This window comes from Zalophus californianus, chromosome 2 (genome assembly GCF_009762305.2).
Source record: "Zalophus californianus isolate mZalCal1 chromosome 2, mZalCal1.pri.v2, whole genome shotgun sequence".
In the NCBI taxonomy this organism is placed as follows: Eukaryota; Metazoa; Chordata; class Mammalia; order Carnivora; family Otariidae; genus Zalophus; species Zalophus californianus.
This window is the reverse complement of record NC_045596.1, coordinates 32,381,582-32,404,526: the sequence shown is the minus strand read 5'-3', so window position 1 is coordinate 32,404,526 and position 22,945 is coordinate 32,381,582. Positions and strand designations below refer to the sequence as shown.

Sequence of the window (22,945 nt, the reverse complement as noted above, 5' to 3'; positions counted from 1 at the left end):
AAGTTCAAGAAAGAAAGATACCACATGATTTCACTCATATGTGCAATCTAAAACAAAATAAAACCAAAACAAATTCATAATTCACTCATAATTTATATCTTGGCTATATCATATATATATATTATGATATTAAAAATGAAAAAATAAAACAAAAGCACCTCTAGAGGTCACCTTTGGAGGATGCTAGGGAACCAACTCATTATTCTTAAAACTAGTAAATAAAGGGAAAAAAATCAAGTATTTACCCTATTTTTCTTTTATCTTAGTGTAACAAAATAGCTGATGTGGAATTCAGAAGGAATGACAAATATCATCATGTTGCAACCCCTAATAAAATAATGAATTTAACTAATAAATATTAATGGCTGCTGAAATCATTAGGTGAAAGGCTGATGGGAAACCTTACAATGGAGGGATCAGGCTGACCACTTCAATATCCAATAATCGATCTTAACACCATAAAAACAGAGATGACAAATTATGGGCTATTATAGACTGGATGTTTATGTAGCCTGCAAATTCAAATGTTGAAGCCCTACCCCACGATGTGATTGTATTTGAAGATAGGGCTTTTGGGAGTAATTAGTTAGATGAGGTCATGAGGGTGGGGCCCTTTTGATGGAATTAGTGGTGTTATAAAAAGAGGAAGGGAGAGAAATCTCCTGGAAAGGCCATGTGAGGACACAGCAAGAAGGCAGCCATCTACAAGCCTGGAAGAGAGCTCTCAACAGGAACCAGATTGGCTGGCCCCTTGATCTTAGCCTTCTCAGCCTCCAAAACTATGAGAAATAAATTTTTCTTTTTTAAGTCACCTAGTCTGGTAGTTTGTTATGGCAGCCTGAGCTGATTAAGATATGAGCCTACTTAAGCAAAATAAATCAATCAGAGAAAGACAATTATATGATCTCACTCATATGTAGAATTTAAGAAACAAAACCAGAGGATCATAGGGGAAGGGAGGGAAAAATAAAACAAAATGAAATCAAAGAGGGAGACAAACCATAAGAGACTCTTAATCATAGGAAACAAACTGAGGGTTGCTGGAGGGGAGGTGGGTGGGGGGATGGGGTAACTGGGTGATGGCATTAAGGAGGGAATGTGATGTACTGACCACTGGATATAAGACTGATGAATCACTGACCTCTATCTCTGAAACTAATAATACACTATACATTGATTAACTGAATTTAAATTAAAAAATTTAAAAAGATCCGAAATAGACCCAAACGAAATCCTAACGAGAAAAAAAAAGATATGAGCCAACTGATGTGATGAAATAGGAAGTACATGGCACCATCTATGAAGTCATCCTCCTAAAAATATCAAATCTATGTTTGAGCAAGTCTCTAGATTTAATTACCAGTTAGTGGGAAATACAGGAGATGGGGAAATTTGCATCCTAACTAGATGTTCAATAACATCAAGAAATGACAGAAAAATTGCAATGCAATATTGGGAATGTAGAATGGTTTAGCTGCTTTGGGAAACAGTTGGGCAGTTCCTCAAAACGTTAAATATAGAGCTAACATATGGCCTAGCAGTTCCTAGGTATATACCCAAGACAAATGAAAATATATGTCCACACAAAAACTCATACACAAACGTTAACAGCAGCATTATTCATAAAAGCTTGAAAGTAGAAACAACCCAAATGTCTATCAACTGATGAATGGATAAACACAATGTGACAGAGTCCAACAACGGAATGTTATTCAGTCATAAAAAGGAATGAAGTATTAGTACCTGCTACAACACAGTTGAACCTTGAAAACATTCTAAATGAAAGATGCCAGACACAAAGGTCACATATTGTGAATGATTCCATTTATATGAAATGTCTAGAGTAGGCAAATCCACAGAGATAGAAAGTAGATTATAATAAAGAATACATATAACACAACAATTAAGACAGTGTGGTGGTGGTCCAGGGGAGACAAATCAATGGAAGAGAATATAGAATCCAACACCAGACTCACACAAAAATGGTCATTTCATCTATGACAAACACTCCGTGGTAATTCAGTGGGGAAAAAAAGGTCTTTTGATAAATGGTGCTGGATCAACCAGATATCCATATGGGGAAAAAAAGATTCTTGACTCCTACCTCACACCATACACTAAAGTTAATTCAGGATGGGCATAGGCCTAAACAAGAAAGCTAAAACAATCTAAAGATTTTATTTATTTATTTATTTATTTATTTGAGAGAGAGAATGAGATAGAGAGCATGAGAGGGGAGAGGGTCAGAGGGAGAAGCAGACTCCCCGCTAAGCAGGGAGCCCGATGTGGGACTCGATCCCGGGACTCCAGAATCATGACCTGAGCCGAAGGCAGTCGCTTAACCAACTGAGCCACCCAGGCGCCCGAAAGCTAAAACAATCTAATCTCTAGAAGAAAACACATGGGATGGGCAATGATTTCTTAGCTAGGACTAAAAAACACTAACCACTAGAGAAAAGTTGGACTTTATTAAAACTTCAGAATTTCTTTCCATCAAGACACCACTGAAGAATAAAAAGGCAAGCCACAGCTTGAGGAATTTTCACAATACATATATATGATGAAAAGACTTGTATCTAGAAATTATAAAAAAGTCCTACAAATCAGTAATAAGACGAGATGATACAATTAAAAATTAGAAAAAAGATTTAAAAAGCACTTCACAAAAGAGGATATCCAAATGGCCAATATACACATGAAAAGTTGCTCAGTACCATCAGTCTTTAGAAAAATGGATTAAAACCAGAATGATATACACTATATCTATCAGAATAGCTACAATGAAATAGACTGGTAAGTGTTAGCAAAGAGAGCAACTAAATTCTTTCACAGTGCTGGTAGAGTGTAAACTGGTACAATGACTTTGAAAAAAATGTTTGGCAGTACCTACAATTGCTAAAATATGTGTATCTTATGACCTAATAATTCTACTCCTGGATATATACCCAATAAGGCAGTGTTACGTCCATCAAAAGACACGAACCAATTGATGGCACATTATTCACAATATGCCCAAACTGGAGACAATCTAAATGTTGTGGTACAGTCGTACAGTAGAATACTACACAGCCATGAATAAGAATGAACTATTGCTGGGTACCTGGGTGGCTCAATTGGTTAAGCGTCTGCCTTTGGCTCAGGTCATGATCCCAGGGTCCTGGGATGGAGTCTCACATCAGGCTCCTTGCTCAGCAGGGAGCCTGCTTCTCCCTCTGCCCCTCCCCCTGCTCAAGCATTCTCTCTCTTGCAAAAATAAATAAATAAAAAATCTTAAAAAAAAAAAGAATGAACTATTGCTGCATGCAGTAACACATGCATTAACAGACTTACTGTTGATTGGAAGAAACTGGACACAAAATAGTACAAAATACGTATGATTCCATTTATATGCTAGACAGATGCAACCAATCTATAAGGATAGAGGTCAAAATTGTGGTTACCCTGGGCTGGGGGACACTGACTGGGAGGCAACATAAGAGAGGCTTCTGGGAGCTGGAAATATTCTATATCTTGATCTCAATAGGGGTTACACCAGCATACGTATATGAAAAAATGAGTTATACACTTGGGATTTGTGCACTTTACTGCATGCAAGTTACATCTAAAAGAAAATCCAAAGGTTCTTATCTTTTATAGACAGATTTTGTACCCATAAATAAATGACATGATGTTTGTGATTCGCTTTAAAATAAAATAGGGAAAGAGGTGGGGGGTATGAATAAGATAAGATTGGTCATATGTTGATAGCTGTGAAATCAGACGACAGGTACATGGGAACTTGTTACACTATTTTATGTTTTTTAAAACTTCAAAAAGTTTTAAAAAATATTGGCATTCTCAAAAGTTCTCATTACCGAGTTTACTTACAGTTTCAATTGCCATTTCTATTGCTGCATTATCTTCTGAGCTCGGACATTTCAGGAAATGTTTAAGTGCCTGAAATGAGAATTGTATAGCAATTGAAAATTTCCAGACCGCTTTCACTCTGGGGAAAAACAAAGCTTTCACACACTCAAACTAATGATAGTTCCTGAAAGTATCTTCCTCTCAGCCAGGGGCAGGCATTGTCTTAAAATAGACACTTAAAAGGCTGAGTGCAGTTTGAACAATGGAAGGATCCAGTGAACCCTCTGAAGAATTTAGTTCTGACTTCTGGTGAGATGAGAGTGAAACATAAGCCCTCTTTCACTGTGAAGGTATAATTATTTTCATTCATTTGTTCGTTCCACAGATATGAACTGCCCGCGTGCTGCTACGTCCATGTGATCCTGCTGGCTGCCGGGGAGAATCCCAGGAAGGAGGAGAAGGCCCCTTTTGTTGTGTTATGCACAGTCTAACTGGGGAGATCTGTGTTATGTGATAATACAAGGAACCAATCGTTTTAAGTCATCACTGGCTACCTCCACAACATCACACCACCAAACCTATGAAAAAATTTAAGGTTATAAAAGTTTAAACGATAAATGGGCAGCATGACCAGTTGTTTTCATAGGTGTTCTGAGGAAGAAAAGGTGATTAAACAGAGGGATGATCCCGAAGGTGCCACCCAGGAAAAAGGCCTGGAAGATGCACAGGTCCGTGGTAGATGGAAGGAGGGCAGAGAGGAATCTAGGTGAGAACAGGGATGGGAAAAGGCTAATGGGACTATAGGTTTCCTCAGTGGAAACAGCAGGATGCCAGCAGCTGGTTGGGAAGTTCTGGCTTGTTGGTCAATTTGTGGGAGTTCTCTTGGGTGCCAATTGAGGAGTCTGGACTTTATCTAAGCGGCCAGAAACCGTAAATTGGTGGCCAGAAGGCTGAGTTCACACACAGACATGTTTCCTTGGTGGGCGAGGTATTACACAAATACCTGGGCCCATATTTTAAAATTGGGAGACCAAGACTTCTGTTTCTCATGAAGAATCCTCTGATCCGGCACTAATAGGACCAACTCCTGAAAGGCAACAATGTTCTGGAAGCAGAAGCTATTTCCTTCAGACCAAACAGGTGCTACCCAGTGGTCCCCAGCTTGTCACACAACGAATGCACAGCTTCACTTAGTTCCGTCCCTTGCTTGAACACCATAAGCCCTGCTGTAGGAGCTCTTTAGCAATGGAAGTACGTACCATTTGGGGCACAAAATGAAGGGTGAGTTATAGGGACAGAAACTAAAAACAGGGAAATAGAAATCATACTGTAATAATCTAATAATAAGTGAGGTGACCCAGGTTTGAATTAAGCTGATGGTGGTTAGAATGAAAAGGGACAGATGTCAGAGATACTACAAGGGAAGAATGTGATTGGCTGTGGAAGAGAGAGGATGATTTAAAATTAGCTCAGATTTCAAATCTGAGTATCTGGGAGCATAATATATTTTAAAATATTTCTGGGGTGCCTGGCTGACTCAGTCAGTGGAGCATGTGATTCTTGATCTTGGGCTCATGAGTTTGAGCCCCGCACTGGGCACAGAGATTACTTAAATAAATAAAAAAATATTTCCTATAAGCATTCCTGGGGAGGTCAATGTATATTTTCTTGGGAAATACTAACTCGTGAATATTGGCCACACAGCAAGAAGAATTTTCCAGCCTGAAAATGTCTTTTTTCTCCTTCAAAATATAAGGCGATGCTTTGATAGTCTTCATTAGTAGTATCTTCAGAACCTACAACAGAAGTTCATTGAGTAAAATATCTGAGCAAAACTTGTTTACATTTTATTAACTTAAAAATAAGATCTAAAAACAGTTGATCTAAAAACAGGTGATTAAAAAAATTTTAACTGCGAATATCAGTGTTATCATCAGTGTTTGTTTTCATCACAAAACACATTCACCATCATTATCCCAAATATCAACTCTGTTCCATCTTCTTCTCACTCTTACATAGGAATCAGGACAGGAAATGATGAGGCTTTGTGAGAATCTAGGCTGTGGTCTGACATTACCCTTCGTGATTTTTATCCATCTCTAAGAGTCTCAATCTCATTTCCTGAAACAACAGGAACAACTAGAACTATAATTGCAATCATGAGGTGCCTAGAGTTTCAGAACAATCATAGATCAACCTTAATACAAATGTAATCCATTTCCCCCTGTCTCAGCAATGCCTGGTTTAGACAACTGTCTGTATTTGTCAGACAAGGAGATAACATTCAAGTAGCCCATAGATGTCATTTAAAGATAATTATTGTTTTTCTTTTGGTTTGAAGCTTCAATATGTTAAGCACAGAGGAAGAAGGACCTCAAATCATTGTTTACATTTACCCAGGGGAGTCAGAGGCCCTTTTCCTGCACCAAAGTATAACGACAGCCCTGGCCCTCCAGCCCAAGGTACATAGGAAGTTTACGAGAGAAGGGGGTATAGAAAGGTGGAGAAAAGTAACCATGTGTGCGTGTGTGCGTGCATGTATGTGTGTGTGCGTGGGATACAGGATAAGCCACATCCTTATAAATGAGAAAAACTTACAATGCGTTAGTGCTATGGTGATTTGCAGTGTTAAGACAGAAATGTCATCTGTCAAGTTAAACATTAATGATTCTAATGTTGCTTTTATCTGTACTTCCTTTTTTTTTTTTAGCTCTTTGTTTTCTCCAATTATCTGAATGGCTTTCTAAGATATTAGAAGATGCTTTTACCTATTTGTTCCCTTAAAGACTGAAATAAAATTTTCTCATAAATCCTACCATCAATTCTTACGGTCATTTTGTGAATTTTAAAACACAAAATAACACAGGGCCGCCTGGGTGGCTCAGTCTGTTGAGTGTCGGCTCTTGATTTCAGCTTAGGTCTTGATCTCAGGGTTATGAGCTCAAGCACCACTGGGCATGGAGCCCACTTAAAAAAAAATAAATTTAAATAAATTAAAAAAAAAACAAAATAACACAAAAGGACAAATACTTTATGACTCCACTTATATGACACACTATGAATAGTCAAATCTGTAGAGACAGAGAGTAGAACAGTGGCTACCAGGGGCTGGGGGAGAGGGAAATGGGGAGATACTGTTTACTGAGTACAGGGTTTTAGTTCAGGATGATGGAAAAGTTCTGGAGATGGGTGGTGGTGATGGTTGTACAAAGCGAATGTACTTAATATGACTGAACTGCACATGTAAAAATGGTTAAAATGGTAAATTTTTGTTATGTATATTTTTCCACACTGAAAACAAAATAAAATACTACCACAAATAACGTTATGTATGGCCCTTATAAAATGAGAATCTGAACATTATTTCAGTAGTTTCTAAGAATAATTGCAAACAAGGGAAGAAAATCTATAAGCAGGTGTTCTCAGAATATAAAATTCTCTTTTGGACTTTCTTCTGGAAAATCACATCTTGTGTATATCACTCTTCATGAAAGTATAATCATAAAATCTTAATTTATAAGTCAATTTAAAAAATTTATGAAAATATTTCTTAAAAAATTCTTTTGTATTTTCTGTTACCTTCATTTTGGAACCTTGTTTTAACTGTTGACAAATGGAATTTGGGAAATCTGACCTCTTTTAAAGGCCCCCCCCCCCCGCAAACCTTAATTTTTGAAAATGGTCTTATAATTCCATCTCACTTTGAGACAGTAGGAATCAAATCTGATAAGTACCATATAGATATGCATGTGTCTATGTATGGTGTGTGGGCATGCCAATCTGACAATTAGATCGTGAGTCAAGTATACCTATGATACAAATCTTTAAGAGAAATTAGGGCAAACAGTGGTATTTACCAATAATGTCTGCATAGATTTCCATTTTGTTGTGCTGTTGAGCCAGTGTGAAAGCTTCATGATTACATTTGGACATAACAAGAAACTGGATCGCAGACCCGTAGTCACCCAACTGCAGAAAAAACCTAAAACAAAGTACTTTAATCAGCTTGACTCATTTAAAATAAGTTTGTCATTTACAAAATAAAATCTTTTTGCAACTATGAGAAGCCATTTAAAAATAAAAATTAGGCAAACCGCAGTTCCACGCTATATACTTATATTTGAAAAGCATACTCTCATACACTGACCACAACAAACAGACTTTGAATTTAAGCACTCAGACCTAACAAAAAAATTTAAAAAGAATAAATATTCCCTTTGAATTTATTTATTTGATGAGGGGAAGTGGGGACTTTCTTTTAAGGCTAGTTTTTGGAAGTCCAAAAATAATGCATTCTGTTACCTGGCTACCATTTTGGCGCCATCCAGAGACTGGGTCTCCCGGACAATACTGACTGCCTTTTCAGGATTGCTGAGGTGATCCAGATAGATGCGGATTACACTGTTCCACTGTTTTGCATTCTCATAAGCCACAACGGCTTCTTTGTATCTATAAGAAAGATTTAGTTCAGAAAAGCTTTCTTACCACTGTCATATTTGGGGGGGGGAATTTCAATAAATGGGACAATGTTTTATTGATGATGGCTGCTTATTTTTTTCTTGCACTTCTTTGTTCTTCATCAGAAAGAATATAAGGAATCATCTCACTAAAATGTGTTCTTTTTAGAGGTTTGATAAACTAACAGTAAAATGCTAATATCGACTTGCATTTTCTCATCTGAACCATACAATTTTTTACACTTTACTTTTTCCCTCACTTTTTTTTGAGTTGAAAGATTATAATAGTAATATAAACTTACTTTAGAAAACAGAAAATACAGATTATTTCACATTTACAGGTACGGCTGAGAGTGATATATAAAATCTTTGCACGTCGACCTCTAGGGGGAGCTCAAGACTTCTCTTCATTCCCCACCAGCTCTCCACCTCTTCCCATTTTAATAAGACATTTAGTGAGTATCTCTGTTTCCTAAGGTTGCTTTTCTAAAGTTAGAGGGTATTGACCTTTAAGAATCTCTAAATATATATTGCCAAATAACTTTCCAACGGCCACAGAGATTATACTCCCATCAGTCATGCATACAGAGTGCATTTTGACAATATGGTGATTAGTTTAAAATCTTTCACAAGGGCGCCTGGGTGGCTCAGTCATTAAGCGTCTGCCTTTGGCTCAAGTCATGATCCCAGGGTCCTGGGATCGAGTCCCACATCGGGCTCCTTGCTCAGTGAGGAGCCTGCTTCTCCATCTCCCATTCCCCCTGCTTGTGTTCCCTCTCTGTGTCTGTCAAATAAATAAAATCTTTAAAAAATAAATAAATAAAATCTTTCATGATATGATAGGTTAAAATAACATATTGCTGCTCATTATTTATCATTAGTATTTAATATTAATTAGTATTATCATTAGTGAGGTAGAGCTTTTTCATGTGTGTATGAAATACAATTTCATAACTGTGTTTCCTTCTCCGGGACTCCTTGCCTTTGAGTTTCTTATATCAAGATGCAGGGAATCTTTGTATATTTAGAATATTAACTATCCATTGCAATATCTTGACGCTGTTTTGCGGCTCATACTGTATAGTCGTAGGTGTGGAGTTCATATTTCTTCACTTTTCTTGTCCTCTGCATCCGTAAGTTATCCTTCTTGATAAAACAAGATCACTTTGTTTTCATGCCGTATTATATCAGAAATATCAACTTTAATATTTAACTCTCATATAAAAAGAGACAGTAGCCTATATTTGAATACACAAAGCATCAACTAAGGTATATAACATATGGGAGAAATGGAATAGTCTGGCACTTCAGGCCAGGGGAAGGGAAAAGATGTTTTCTTCCTCCCTTCTGCCTTTCACAGGGGTTGCAAAGGTCAATGGTTAATTTATTAAACTTACACAGTGCTTTAAATTTGTACGAGTTTGAGAAACTGTACAAACCTTCCATCTGCTTCTTTCGCTTTGGCATACTGCAAGTGAATCTTTGGGGAAGAAACACGAGGCAGAAGCTCACCAACTTTTGCCCTAGAATGTAGGTTTAGGAGAATGATGTCAGCACTATGTTCACTCCCAGACTAGCTCCCTACAATCAAATGTTAGTTTTTAGGATTCAAAACACAGCTATCATGGTCTTTAAAAAAACCTTGGCTCCTATAGGTAAAAGCAGACATAACTACTTTTCCTTCTGACACCACACCTCCGCCCTCCCTCTTAGTGGGAAAATGAAGGCAGTTCATTAGCTCTTCGGGAACAATAGGGCTTTTTTCCCTGGTAAGTTGTCTGATCAGAGATTTCCCCACCCCAAACTGACAGGACGCGCTGTTCTTTGGAAAGTGAACTATGAATATGAACTCATCGAAGAACAAGAAGGAGATAAAGAGAAGAGGGAACAGGATGTCCAGGCAGGAGGAACAGCAAGGAAGCAAGAGGGGAGACCACACGGGACCCATTCATTTCCACACCTGCTCAGAACAAATTTTAGCAAATTCTTACCAATTCTTACAGCGGATGTAAACAGAGGCTGCTTTGTCATAATAGAGACCTTTTTCATACAGTTGGGCTGCTTCTGAAAATTGCTAAATTAATATGAGATTATTAAAACACTGAATTTATTACATGTAAGAGCACATGAATATTTATGCAGAGAACAGCATACCTTCATATTCTCCAATATGGCTCCACAGTCTCTTTTAAGGACCCTGCTGGGATGCTTTAGAGCCTGGTTAACCCCTCGGCGTATGTCTCCCATTCTTATGGACATCTGGGCCACCCCAGCCAGGCATACTTCATCATGTTCCTGGAATCGTAAGGCAAATAACTAACAAATCAGACCTTAAGTTAAACTGATGTATTTCAGCCAAAAAATTAATTTAAATCTAAAATAAGCCCAAATACTACTTTCATTAATCCTTTCAGGCATATCTCAAGATCAGGCCTCCTTTTTTTTTAATCACCTGGTACAAAGTTACATTTGTTTCTTTAGAAGTCCAGATCTTTTCAAATACCATATAATTTTACTCATATGTGGAATTTAAGAAACAAAACTGGTGAACATAGAGGAAGGAACAGAAAAATAAGATAAAAGCAGAGAGGGAGGTAAACCATAAGAGACTATAGGGAACAAACTGAGGGTTGCAGGAGGGGAACTGTGTGGGGGATGGGGTAATCGGTGATGGGCATTAAGGAAGGCACTTGATGTAATGAACACAGGGTGTTATATGCAACTGATGATTCACTAAATTCTTCCCCTGAAACTAATAATACACTATATGTTAACTAACTTGAATTTAAATAAAATCTAAAAAAAAAAGAAGTCTATATCTTTTATGCTTAAGAACACATTTTTACTACCCCCTGTTATAATGCCTTGTATATCTTTGTATTTCTTCTTGGTATAAAATTTTATGTAAGAAGTAATATACTAGATACACAGCATAAATACTATGAACAAAATTAAGGAAAAAAAATTTACCAAATTGAAGATTTCTCCGCTAGACATGATTAAACATTAAAAACTTTATGTAAAATTGTTTAATTCATTAAAGATAACTAAAGAACTTTTCAAGCAACTAATCCATACTAGTGAAATAGAATGTCAGATTGCATTTTATGTGAAGTAGCATGTCTAATGGAACATTCTGTGATGATGGAAATGTTCTATATCTGCCTGGTCCAACATGGTAGCTAATAGTCACAAGTGGCTCTTGCGCAGTTGAAATATGGCCAGTGTGACAGAGGAACTGAATTTTAAATTTTATTTAATTTTCAATAATTTAAATAGCTATGTGTGGCTAGTGGTTAGTGTATTCAATAACACAGATTAAAAAAAAAAACACCTAAAATATATGTAGCCAAAGAAAATATCAAAAACCCAAGTTACATGAGCAAAGGATATGATCAGGGAATTCATAAAAAAACATGTAACTGACCAATAAATAAAACATGCTCAGCTTCACTAATAATCAAATACATACAAAATACTTCTTGGCTTATGAAATTGGTAGAGGAGATAAAATATAACATTTGATGTTGTTGGAAATGTGGGGGGAAATGGACACTTTCATATATGGCCTATAGCTGTATGAGTTGCTATAAATTCTTTTGGAGAGCAACATGACATTATAAAAAATTAAAAGCATACATTTTATGACCTGGAAATCCCATCTATAAGAATATATCCTTATACTATCTTATATATATATGTGTGTGTGTGTGTGTGTGTGTGTATAATATATACCTTATACTACTATATACTATCTTAGGTAGTTAAAGATACATGTATACTACATAGAATATTCATTGCAGTATTTTTGATAGTAAAAAAGGCAAAAACAATTACAATTCAATAAGGGAGTGGATGAAAAAACTGTGCTACATCTAAACAACAGAATATTAGAAACTCTTAAAAGATTAAAATCGATTTGTATGTATTGACTTGAAAAACCATGAAGAAAGCAGAATGCTGATTTTCAAAGAATGAATTTCAACTGATCTTTGCTAAATGAATGGAAATGAATGATTTCATATTTAGTAAGAGCCCACATTTCATACATATTTGTATGCTTACAAAAGATTCTGTGTGGAAATATATAAAACTATGAACAGTGGTGACCACTGAGTCGTGTGATAGAGGAGAGAATGGTAGGCCTCTCGCTTTTCGTGTTACACTGTCATGATATTTTAAATGGACTGTAATGAAACTGTATTACTTCTGTAATAAAAAGTCTAGCTATAAAACAGGATATAAGATTTTCAGTCTTTACAAGACATCACGTAAAAACATCAATTTCATTGCAAAATCCAGTTTCTTGAGCTAAAATTCTGGGATGGGAGAATGGCTTGAATAGTGGGTAAAGTACATGCTCTCCAGGATCATCATGTGACAGATGAAGCAGCAGAACCGACTTTTATGGCCTGGGAGTTACTATACAGGGCTTATTGAAACTTTTTAAGAGAGTGAAAGGAAAAGCCTCGTGAAAGTCATAGTTAGACTGTAAGTGGGAAGGGATAAAAAATTTTACTCCCGACACTAGTAAGAAGCTCATAGTTAGCATATAAAAGAAATCTTTTTCAGACTGATAAAAGTATTTTCATCTTTAATTTTTAAGTGTTTTGAAATGATTTAACTATATCCTTGCAAAGTTGTTAATAAACTGAAAAAGAGCTCACCTACCAGATATTGAATAAATAAAATGCAATTCAGACCATGGCTTTTCAAACAAAACTAACAAACGTAAAGATAATTACACATATCTTTATTCAAGGTTACCTTATGATCACCAGTTATTCCTTTCTCATAATGAGCCAAAGCATTTACATAATCACCCCTGAAAGAAAAATCAGAGTGAATTTTAATACATTAATATGTATCTTATTTACATATACAGGATTTAAAAGATAATCTTTGTCACTGAGTTGCTTGAGCTCACAAAAGATGTGATAAACAACATATAAGCTTTTTTCAAGTGCAGTTCCTTATTGTTTGCTACTTTAAAAATAATTATAGGGGCGCCTGGGTGGCTCAGTCAGTTGAGCCTCTGACTCTTGACTTTGGCTCAGGTCATGATCTCACGGTTGTGAGACTAAGCCCCACGTCGGGATCCCAGCTGAGCATGGAGCCTGCGCACGGTTCTCTCTCTCCCTCTCCTTCTGCTCCCTGCCTCCTCACTGACTCGAGTGCGCACGCACTCTCTCCCTCTCAAAAAATAATTATAAAGCTGGATTATGCTAGACTGTAGGGTACTTACTTTGTAGTATATTAGGCATTTTCGGGAGCTACGTTAAATGTGATGGGCCACTTTTGGGGGGAATCCTTTGTGTTTAAAAAAAATTTTTTTAAATTCAAGTATAATTAACGTACAGTGTTATATTAGTTTCAGATGTACAATGATTCAACTATTCTATACACTCCTCAGTGCTCGTCATAAGTTACTGTTAATCCCCTTCACCTATTTCACCCGCCCAACTCCCCTCTGGCAGCCACCAGTTTGTTCTCTATTTTTAAGAGTATGGTTTTTTTGTCTTTTTTCTTCATTTATTTTGTTTCTTAAATTCCACACATGAGTAAAATCACATAGTATTTGTTTTTCTCTGACTGACTTAATTTCACTTAGCATTATACCCTCTAGATCCACCTGTGTTATTGCAAATGGCAAGACTACACTCTTTTTTATGGCCAACTTTTATGGCCACTCTTTTTTATCCCATTGTGTGTATATATATATATGTGTGTGTGTGTGTGTGTGTGTGTGTGTGTGTGTATATATGTGTGTGTGTGTGTGTATATATGTGTGTGTGTGTGTGTGTGTGTGTGTGTGTGTGTGTGTGTGTATATATATATATATATATATATATCCCACATCTTCTTTGTCCATTCATCTATCAGTGGACACTTGGGTTGCTTCCATATCTTGGCTCTTGTAAATAATGCTGCAGTAAATGCAGGATTGCATACATCTTTTTGAATTAGTGTTTTCAGTTTTTTGGAGTAAATACCCAGTAGTGGGATTACTGGATCATATGATAATTCTATTTTTAATTTCTTGAGGAACCTCCACACTACCTTTCACAGGGGCTGCACCAGCTTACATTCCTACCAACAGTGCACAAGGGCTTTTTCTGCACATCCTCACCAACACTTGTTGTTTCTTGTGTTTTTGATTTTAGCCATTCTGACAGGTGTGAGGTGATATCTGCTTGTGGTTTTGATTTGCATTTCCCTGATGATGAGTTATGCTGAGTGCCTTTTCACGTGTCCGTTGGCCATCTGTGTGTCTTCTTTGGAGAAATGTCTGTTCATGTCTTCTGAATAGGCCACTTTTGATGATCTCTTTTAGGGCACTATATGACAATCATGTGACCATAAAAATGAATGCATTTTCCAAAGGCCCAATATTTATAAGTAGAATATGTATTGAAAGGATCAGGTAGACATAAAGGAACACTTAGGATTACAGTATTGGCGGCCCTGGTTCTTACTGAGATAAAAAGTATTATACATAATATAAATAATAATAGTACTCCCATAACTGATGCTAACATGGATCTCCATATCCAGAAGACCTATTTATAATCTTGTTTTGATTATCTGGGACAGAATGAATCCTGTGATTTGTGGCTAAGACCCATTTGGAGATCCATCTTCTCTGAAAATGGCATTATCTGAGACCTACCTGAGCTCCACCTTACCAGTTGAGGCGAGTTATCCAACCTCACTAAGCCTCAATCAGTTTCCCCACCTGTTGGTGTACAAGGAATTTTTTGGAAGAGAAGCCGTTCTGCTGTTTAAGAACTTTGTTTTGGACAGCCCAGGCTTTGTGGTCAGCAATGTTTCTAAGTGGAAATTTCTAATATTTGGACCCAATTATGTCAACACAGCTAGGGATGTTTCTTGACAATAGGGATAACAGTTCCTCCATCCGGAGCCTGAGGTTTTCCGTGGGCAAACCCAATTAGGGGAGGCTAAGTTAAAATTTCCGAGCAGTCACTTTATTTTTATGTTATTTTAGCTTAATCACTTTATTATTATCTTATTTTGGAACTCTCATATGGATCTAGCTGATTAGTCTACTCTCAGACTAGAGAACTAAATCCTCCCCACAGGTGACAGACTGGTTCTGTCTGCTTTGACCCAATCAAGGTCTTGGATGCATATGAAACAGATGTGGAATTGAGCAGAGGCCTGGGGCCTTAGGGGTCAAAGTCAGAGCAGGTGGCTACTGGGATATTTGATGATGATGAGACCTACCTACTTAGTTACTATGATTACAAATGAAACTCTTGATTGTTGGGGACTGGGGTGTATGTCTAGATCAGAGTCCAAATAACAGTGAAAGTTTTGGGAATTGGTGGCTAGAAAGTGTTGGAAGTCAAAAAAAATGTCAACAACAAAGCACTGGCTTTCAACTGGCCTCAGCTCATCCAACTATAATAAGACAAAGTTTGAGTTTGCTACAAAAGCTTAGATTTCCTCCAAAAAAGAGAAAATAAACATCTTCGGCATGGTCCAAGGGTTTCCTAGGTTGTCTGTGTTCTGAGAGGATATGGTAGGTCATCTCCCAATGTAATGACCCTTTTCCCTTCAGCACAGAGGTTTTGTGCTCTAAGACCCTGTCACTACTCTCAGGATAGAGATGGAGGCCAAGGCACTGAGAGGCCTTGGTCTTTAGGTTATGCGCTAAGATTGCAATTTTCCCTTTTTAGTATACGAAGTTACCTTTTTTTTTTAAGATTTTATTTTTAAATAATCTCTACACCCAACATGGGACTTGAACTCACAACCCTGTGATCAAGAGTCACATGCTTTACCAACTGAGCCAGCCAGGTGTCCCTACGGAGTTACTTTTTAAGGGGCAGATATATGACAAATTTAAATTGAGGTTGACTACAAAAGAAATAAAATCTCTAAAAAGTTTTTATTTGCAAAACATAAAGTTTCAAATAAGGTAGCATGGTTAGAAATGAAAGACTACTTTTTGACAAAATGATTTCTACAGCTATAGTTTGGGTGTCAGTACTCTCAATGAATCTAGTCTGCTAAAAATAAAGTAGAACTTTATAAAAATATTTTTAAAAAACCATTAGGACCATATTTTCTTTGTTCAAAGACCAATACTTTTCCACATTTCACTATTTTTGAAACTGGAATGTATAATAAATGTCAAAAGAAACTATCCTGTTGTGATACAGTTGTTATTGTACGTACCTGTGTGAACTTGATTTGCAAGTAAATTATTCACTTGAATTGGTAGCACTAACTATGGCTGCCTGTGAGCTTAAAACTAGATCCTGAAACCTTCTAAAATCACACTTTTATTCTGCAATGAAATATAAATCTACAGTTTGTTATGACTATTGACAATTAAGACTGTCGAGCAATGAAGAGCACCAGAAAACTCCAAAGCTCTTGGAAAAGATTGTTTCCCAAGGTAGGAGAGATTTGTGAAGCCTATTCATGCAGCATGAAGGATTATTACTCAAGCGCTGAATACCACCTGTGAAAAGCTTCTGGCTTGACTTTCAGCTCTAATTTTTATCCATATGCAATTGAATTTAAAGAGAGAAAAACTATAATTTTAAGCAAACAGAAGATGTAGACCAAATTCTGTGTTTTTTTTTTCAATATGACTTGAAATCACACTGCAAATCCTCAAAGTCTTCAAAAAGGTCAACATCATGAACACAGGCTGTGAAAAGCAGTCCGTCACCCCAATGTTAGGTGTAACTGTTGTTGGCCAAGTGTGATTCAAAATTATACCTAGATAGACTCTGAGTGTAGGAAAGGCTTACACCCAGACTTCAATTTTGATGCTAAAAATCAAAGTGGATAAAGGCCTGGACAAGCCTTCACTAGTGAGAAAAGACATTTTTTTTTTTGGAAGTACAAATAATATAGCTTTTTACCCCTAACAAGCAATTATTCAATCAATGGAGGGCCTTCTCATTAATGGCAGTTTGGAATTGAAGATATTCAGCAGTTAGCAACTGACTAAAAAACATAAAGAGAAGGACTTACGTGAATTCAAGCTGAATGGCATATTCTTTTGATATAAATGGCATCTGGTCCGGGGCCAGCCGCTTTGCCAGTTGCAGGGCACTGTCCCAGTGCTGTAAGTCCCTTCTCATCTGCCGGGAAGAGAGAGAGACCTTAATTCCAAATGAACAAATTACTCTGCATAGTCACCATACAGTGCTAGTTTTACTGGAAGTGATCAGAAAAGCTTTTTGTTTAAAAAGTGGAACTTGACCTTGGCCAGGATAGTATATTACTCGAGCATACATTCTCAGTGGGAGTGACAGAGCTCCCACAGGGGTAAAATTGGTTCTTGGAGAGCAAAAACATCTTACTATTAAAATGGTTTATGGTCCTCCAAAACTCAATCCTACCTAACAAAATATTATTCTTTAGTATTTCATTTTTACCAATAGGAAAAACTTAAATTGAATTAAAAATCAATCCAATCAATTAAGATTAATTTTTCTTATTAGAAGGGAGATAATAAAAAAAATGAGAAATACGTTACTATAGGAATTGATGTGGAACACCTGGGTGGCTCAGTTGATTAAGCATCTGCCTTTGGGGTCCTGGGATCAAGTCCCACATCAGGCTCCCTGCTCAGTGGGGAGCCCGTTTCTCCCTCTGCTGGCCACTCCCCCTGCTTGTGCTCTCTCTCTCTGACAAATAAATAAAATCTTAAAAAAAAAAAAAAAAAAGGAACTGACTTTATTTCCTGAGAAAATCTGAAGCTATATCACAACATGAATAATAGCAAACATAAATATAAAATGTGAATGTGTCTTTCTTCCTGGCTCCTGTGGTCTTTTATCTTCATCTGGCACATAATTCCAAACATAAACTAATCACTAAAGAATCTTTTCCCACTTTATTCACACTTTGTAAAGAATTAATAATAGCTAATATTTTTTCAACTGCTATTCTTTGCTAGGTACTATTCAAAGGGCATTAGCTTGTTTACTTTTCCTCATTGGACCTTTTGCAAGGAACTTTTCTTGTACCCATTTTAGAGATCCAGAAACTGAGGCGAAGAGAGGCTAGTTTTATATACAAAGTTATACTGCTGGTACCTGGCAGAGCTGAGCAGTAGGGCTGTGCCTCTGACCTCTTTACCTAGCTAACTCCTCAGCCTTCAAACTGAGGTTACAGGTGCAATCACCCCTCTCCACGGGTAAGTCATCACCTCAAATCCTTTACAAATCTGGTAGCACACAGCAAGTGTTCACAACTAAATGCAGAAGAATTAAGGCGACATTTTTGCCTTCATATTGCAACCACAGTCCTACTTCAATGTGTACCAGTTCAAGTTCTGAAAAATTCTCAGGGTGTCCTCAATTATTGCAAATAATATAAAATTATTTAATTTTTTTTTGTTAAAATTAATTCAGTTCACTTAAAATTTAAAAATGAAAATTTGCTGTAGAGCAATGTGAAAAAATGAGGTTGTAAAACTCATAGCAAGTATGTTTTCAAAACACCTCTATGTAGTTGTGGAAATGCTGATTTGAGGTAGGATAACGTTAATGACGATAGCTACCACTTTGCGTCTTTACTATTTTTTAAAAAAAATATTTTATTTACTTATTTGTCAGAGAGAGAGCACAAGCAGGGGGAGTGGCAGGCAGAGGGAGAAGCAGATTCCCCACTGAGCAAGGAGCCCCATGCAGGATTCAATGCCAGGACCCCGGGATCGTGACCTGAGTCAAAGGCAGCTGCTTAACTGACTGAGCCACCCAGGCGCCCCAGCGTCTTTACTGTTGATCAGGCACTGTCGCAAAAGATCTAGCCTCATTTTTAAATCTTTACAACAACCCTGTAGGCCAGATATTGTTACCCCTACTTTAAAGAAATGGGACTCAGGACACAGAAAAATTAAATAACTTGTCCAGGGTGACACAGAGCTAGGATATGAACCCAGACATGTCAAACCCTAAAGTTCCTGTTCTTAATTGCTATTCTATATAGCCACTTTACCCTTGCATTGAGCTAGGTCCTTCCCCCTGTTCTAGTCCTTCCCCTGCAATGCTCACCTCTGGGAAACCAAGGTCCTCGGTCCACCTCTTAACACACAAGAGAATCTCATACACCAAGTAAAAGATACATGTAACCTCAGTTTCCCCATTTGGCAAAAGAGAAAACAACTATCTCCTGGGATTGTTGTGAGGGTTAAATGAGTTAAAATGTCAAGTGCTTAGAAAAGTGCCCGGCACACGTGGGCTCTCGATAAACTGTGGCTGTTTCCATGTGTGTGTGTTTTTGTAAATTACATAATCTGTTCTCTTCAGACACAGTGAGACTTGAAATTATTTGGTAACATCATAATAACATGCCTTTTATGGTTCCGCAGAACACAGAATGAAAGTATTTTTGAAGTTAATGAATACTCAGGGGTCTTAAAGCTGAAATGTCTAAATTCCAGGAGGCGGGAGTCATGTAGTTTCCGGTGCTGAGAAATGTTAACAATGCAAAGGGGATTTTCCCATCCCTATCTGCTGCCATACCTCCAAGGCAGCAATAGGACAGCTGGATGCAAGGTACAGGTCCTGAGCCAGGTTGAAATCACTAGTAAACATAGCAAGATGTCCTGCCAGAAGATTGTAGTCTTCTATTCCCTATAAATAAGAGCAGTTTTTATGAGAAGAAATACAAGGATTTCATTTATTTTTTTTAAAGCCTTTGCTTAGTTGGAAGCAGTAAGGTTCTATCAATTAACTTGCTGATGCGTTAGATAAGATTAACCTCAGAAACTTAAAATGATTGAATAAATACCATTTAAATCCTAATGTAGTAACTCTCATGAGCTGCTGCCTACCTTTATCTGATCCAAGGACATCACCATTCCAACATTTCCAATTGTCCGATAGACGCGGATTGCAAACTCCACTTCCATGTGATGGAGACAAGCTCTGGCCAGCTCATTCCAGGCAGCGTGATCGTCCAGAAGCTTGCACATTTCCCAAGCATCAGAAAACCTAGCATTTGAATATATTGGTTTAATCAGGGAACTCTACTTGCCCCCTAGTTGGCAATTTTCAGGTTATATATAATTTAATGTTAGGTCTTAAATTTTGCAAAACATTTCTTCATCTGTAATCATCATTTCCAAGTATGAAAAACTACATAAACTTTTCTTCCTTTATTGTACAGATAAATGTTTTTTTCTTGGGCGCCTGGGTGGCTCAGTCGGTTAAGCGTCCGCCTTCAGCTCAGGTCATGATCCCAGGGTCCTAGGATCGAGTCCCACATTGGCCTCCCTGCTTCACGGGGAGCCTGATTCTCCCTCTGCCTCCTGCTCGTGTTCTCTCTCACTCTCTCTCTCTCTCTCTCTCAAATAAATAAAATCTTTAAAAAATGTTTTTTCTTGAATTTCTTTTACTAATCTGAATCTATTCTGTGTAACCACCCTCCTTCATTAACAACTAACTCTTTTTGTTTGTTTATTTTTGGGTTTACTTCACACATAGGTGAAAATTATTTCTGTTCGCACATAAGTCCATTAACAGTACTCCACTCCTACAGATTTGGAAATTTAAAACAAGGGCTAGCAAACTATGGCCGACAAGCCAAATCCAGTCAGCTGGTCTGCTTCCGTGACCCAAGTCTGTCTGGAACAAGGCCAATCAGCCCATTTTTTTAGGGATTGTCTTGGCTGCTCTTGTGTTACAATGGCTGACTTGGGTAGATGTGAGAGCGATCCCATGGCTTTTAAAGCCTGATATGCTCACCATTTGGTCCATAACAGAAAAAGGTTGCTGACCTCTGGTTTAAAAACATTAAACTTTCATGCTTCATCAATGCATGTATTACATCTATCCATCCAGTCACCTACGCATTTTCCCACCCAACGCGCATTTACTGAGCTCCTATTTTGTGCCAGAAACTGTGCTTGGAACCAAGATACAAAGATCAAACACACAGTCATTGTCTTTCAGGCTGTCATGACTGGGGAGGGTGGAAGAGACAGTAAGTCAACGGATGATCCTGACACAGTGTGATAGAGGTACCTGTGCGCTTCCAATACGTGAATCTGTGCCAAACGCTTTGCATAAATTCTCTCACTGGATTACCCTAACAACCCTACCCACTAAGGAATATTGTCGTTTCTCCTTTACAGATGCGGAAACGTGAAGCTTAGAGACCTCCCAAGACCATCACGCAGCAGTAGGGGGGAAAGTGCTCTAAACCACTGAGTCTATGGCCCCGCGGCAATCAGCCCACCAGGAAGGCCTCCAACCCAGGCTGCCAGGGGCTAGGGGGTTGCCAGGGAGGCAGCCTGGAGCAGGAGATGGCTCAGCTGAGTGTGAAGAATGGGGAGTTACTGCAGACAGACATAGAGGAAGGGCATCCGGGAAGAGAAAGCTGTATGTGCCAAGGCAAAAAATCATGAAAAGTGTCACATTCAAGCAGCCAGCAGAACAGAGAGGGAGTGGGGGAAGGGATAGTTGAGGCTGGTATTAAAGCAAGGGTCCAGTACGTCATACTGAGGTCCCTGAGAAGGACAGATTTCTTCTTCAAGCCAAGGGGAAAGATCTCCAGCAGAAAGTGAGAGGATCAGACTGGTATTTTCAAGTGTGGCGAACAGATGAGTCTGTCATGAGGCTATCAGCAGAGACAGCAGTCGGCTGATAGCCTTGTACGTTACTCTGCGTGAGGGCCTGAGTTCGTGTGTGAGTATGGGGCGAGGGGCGTGCAGGGAGGAGAGGGTCTGGTGGGTGGGTGTGTTGGGACATGTGTATGTGGGATTAGGACTGGGGGGAAGAGGGGGCTGGGGAAGATGAGTTGTTTTAAAGAGGGCAAGCGTGAGGAGCTCATGGACTCCCAAGCACACAACTGGTAGGCAGTGGTAAATGCAGCTTTAAGGGGAAGATGCACGTTTTGGAGTCAGCCTCTTGTGAATGCTACTGAAGCCAAGTAAGTAGAGGAGATTCATTTAGGAAGAATCATTAGAGAAGAGAAGAGGGGGCTCATGGGAGCCTGAGGAACAGCAACACTTAAGATGTGGTCAGAGCCACAAAGGAAGACTCACAGTGGCCGTAACAGGTAAGAAGAAAAAGCAGAAAAAGGAAATCCCAAGCAAGGCAAAACCAAACTTTTTATGTTGACATTAGGATACTGTTGAAATAATTAGGCTTATTAGAATTCCACAGTAAGTGTGCTGTTTGGGTGATGAGGAACCTCTCTGTTCTGAAGGGCTTAGGACAACAGTAGTTCCTCTGGAACTTACGCACGTTCTCATCCCCATGATCTTATCTGAGCCTCACAATAATCCTGTACACAAGGCCAATACTATCATCTCCATCGACTTTCATAGGATTTGACCTTTAAAATCACAAAAGCAAATGAGAAGCTCCTGAGAAGTGTTTGGAGTCCTACCTTTTGAGCATTAAAGTCTGCGTTAGCATTTGCTGCAGCTCGCTAGGTCCCACATCTTTTAAACTGACCAGGAACTTGTGGGTGCTCAGGTAGATGTTGTTTGTTTTTCCACTCTGTGTCTGGCAGGTCAGCTCCCCATTATACAACAGCAAAGGTCTGTGAGAGAAGGGGACTTTGGTGCTTCCGGCCAAGATGACCTTGGATCCTAGATTGGAAAACAGACATCTTCATGCTGAAAGTGGATCCTCAGCAAATAA

General features: G+C 38.2%; 1 protein-coding gene across 4 annotated transcripts in view; it reads right to left on the bottom strand.

Annotated features, from left to right (window-relative positions):
• Positions 1-22,945, bottom strand: part of WDR19 (WD repeat domain 19) — a 119,780-nt gene that overhangs the window by 25,933 nt on the left and 70,902 nt on the right. For all 4 annotated transcript variants that reach the window (XM_027600214.2, XM_027600213.1, XM_027600215.1 and 1 more), the window contains 12 exons: positions 22,689-22,893; positions 20,128-20,287; positions 19,817-19,927; positions 17,316-17,425; positions 13,071-13,128; positions 10,458-10,598; positions 10,295-10,377; positions 9,743-9,826; positions 8,149-8,295; positions 7,704-7,828; positions 5,530-5,642; positions 3,868-3,936 (listed from right to left, as the gene is read on the bottom strand). In XM_027600214.2, the coding sequence (XP_027456015.1) occupies positions 3,868-3,936; positions 5,530-5,642; positions 7,704-7,828; positions 8,149-8,295; positions 9,743-9,826; positions 10,295-10,377; positions 10,458-10,598; positions 13,071-13,128; positions 17,316-17,425; positions 19,817-19,927; positions 20,128-20,287; positions 22,689-22,893 (1,406 nt within the window). The remainder of the gene's footprint in view (positions 1-3,867; positions 3,937-5,529; positions 5,643-7,703; positions 7,829-8,148; positions 8,296-9,742; positions 9,827-10,294; positions 10,378-10,457; positions 10,599-13,070; positions 13,129-17,315; positions 17,426-19,816; positions 19,928-20,127; positions 20,288-22,688; positions 22,894-22,945) is intronic.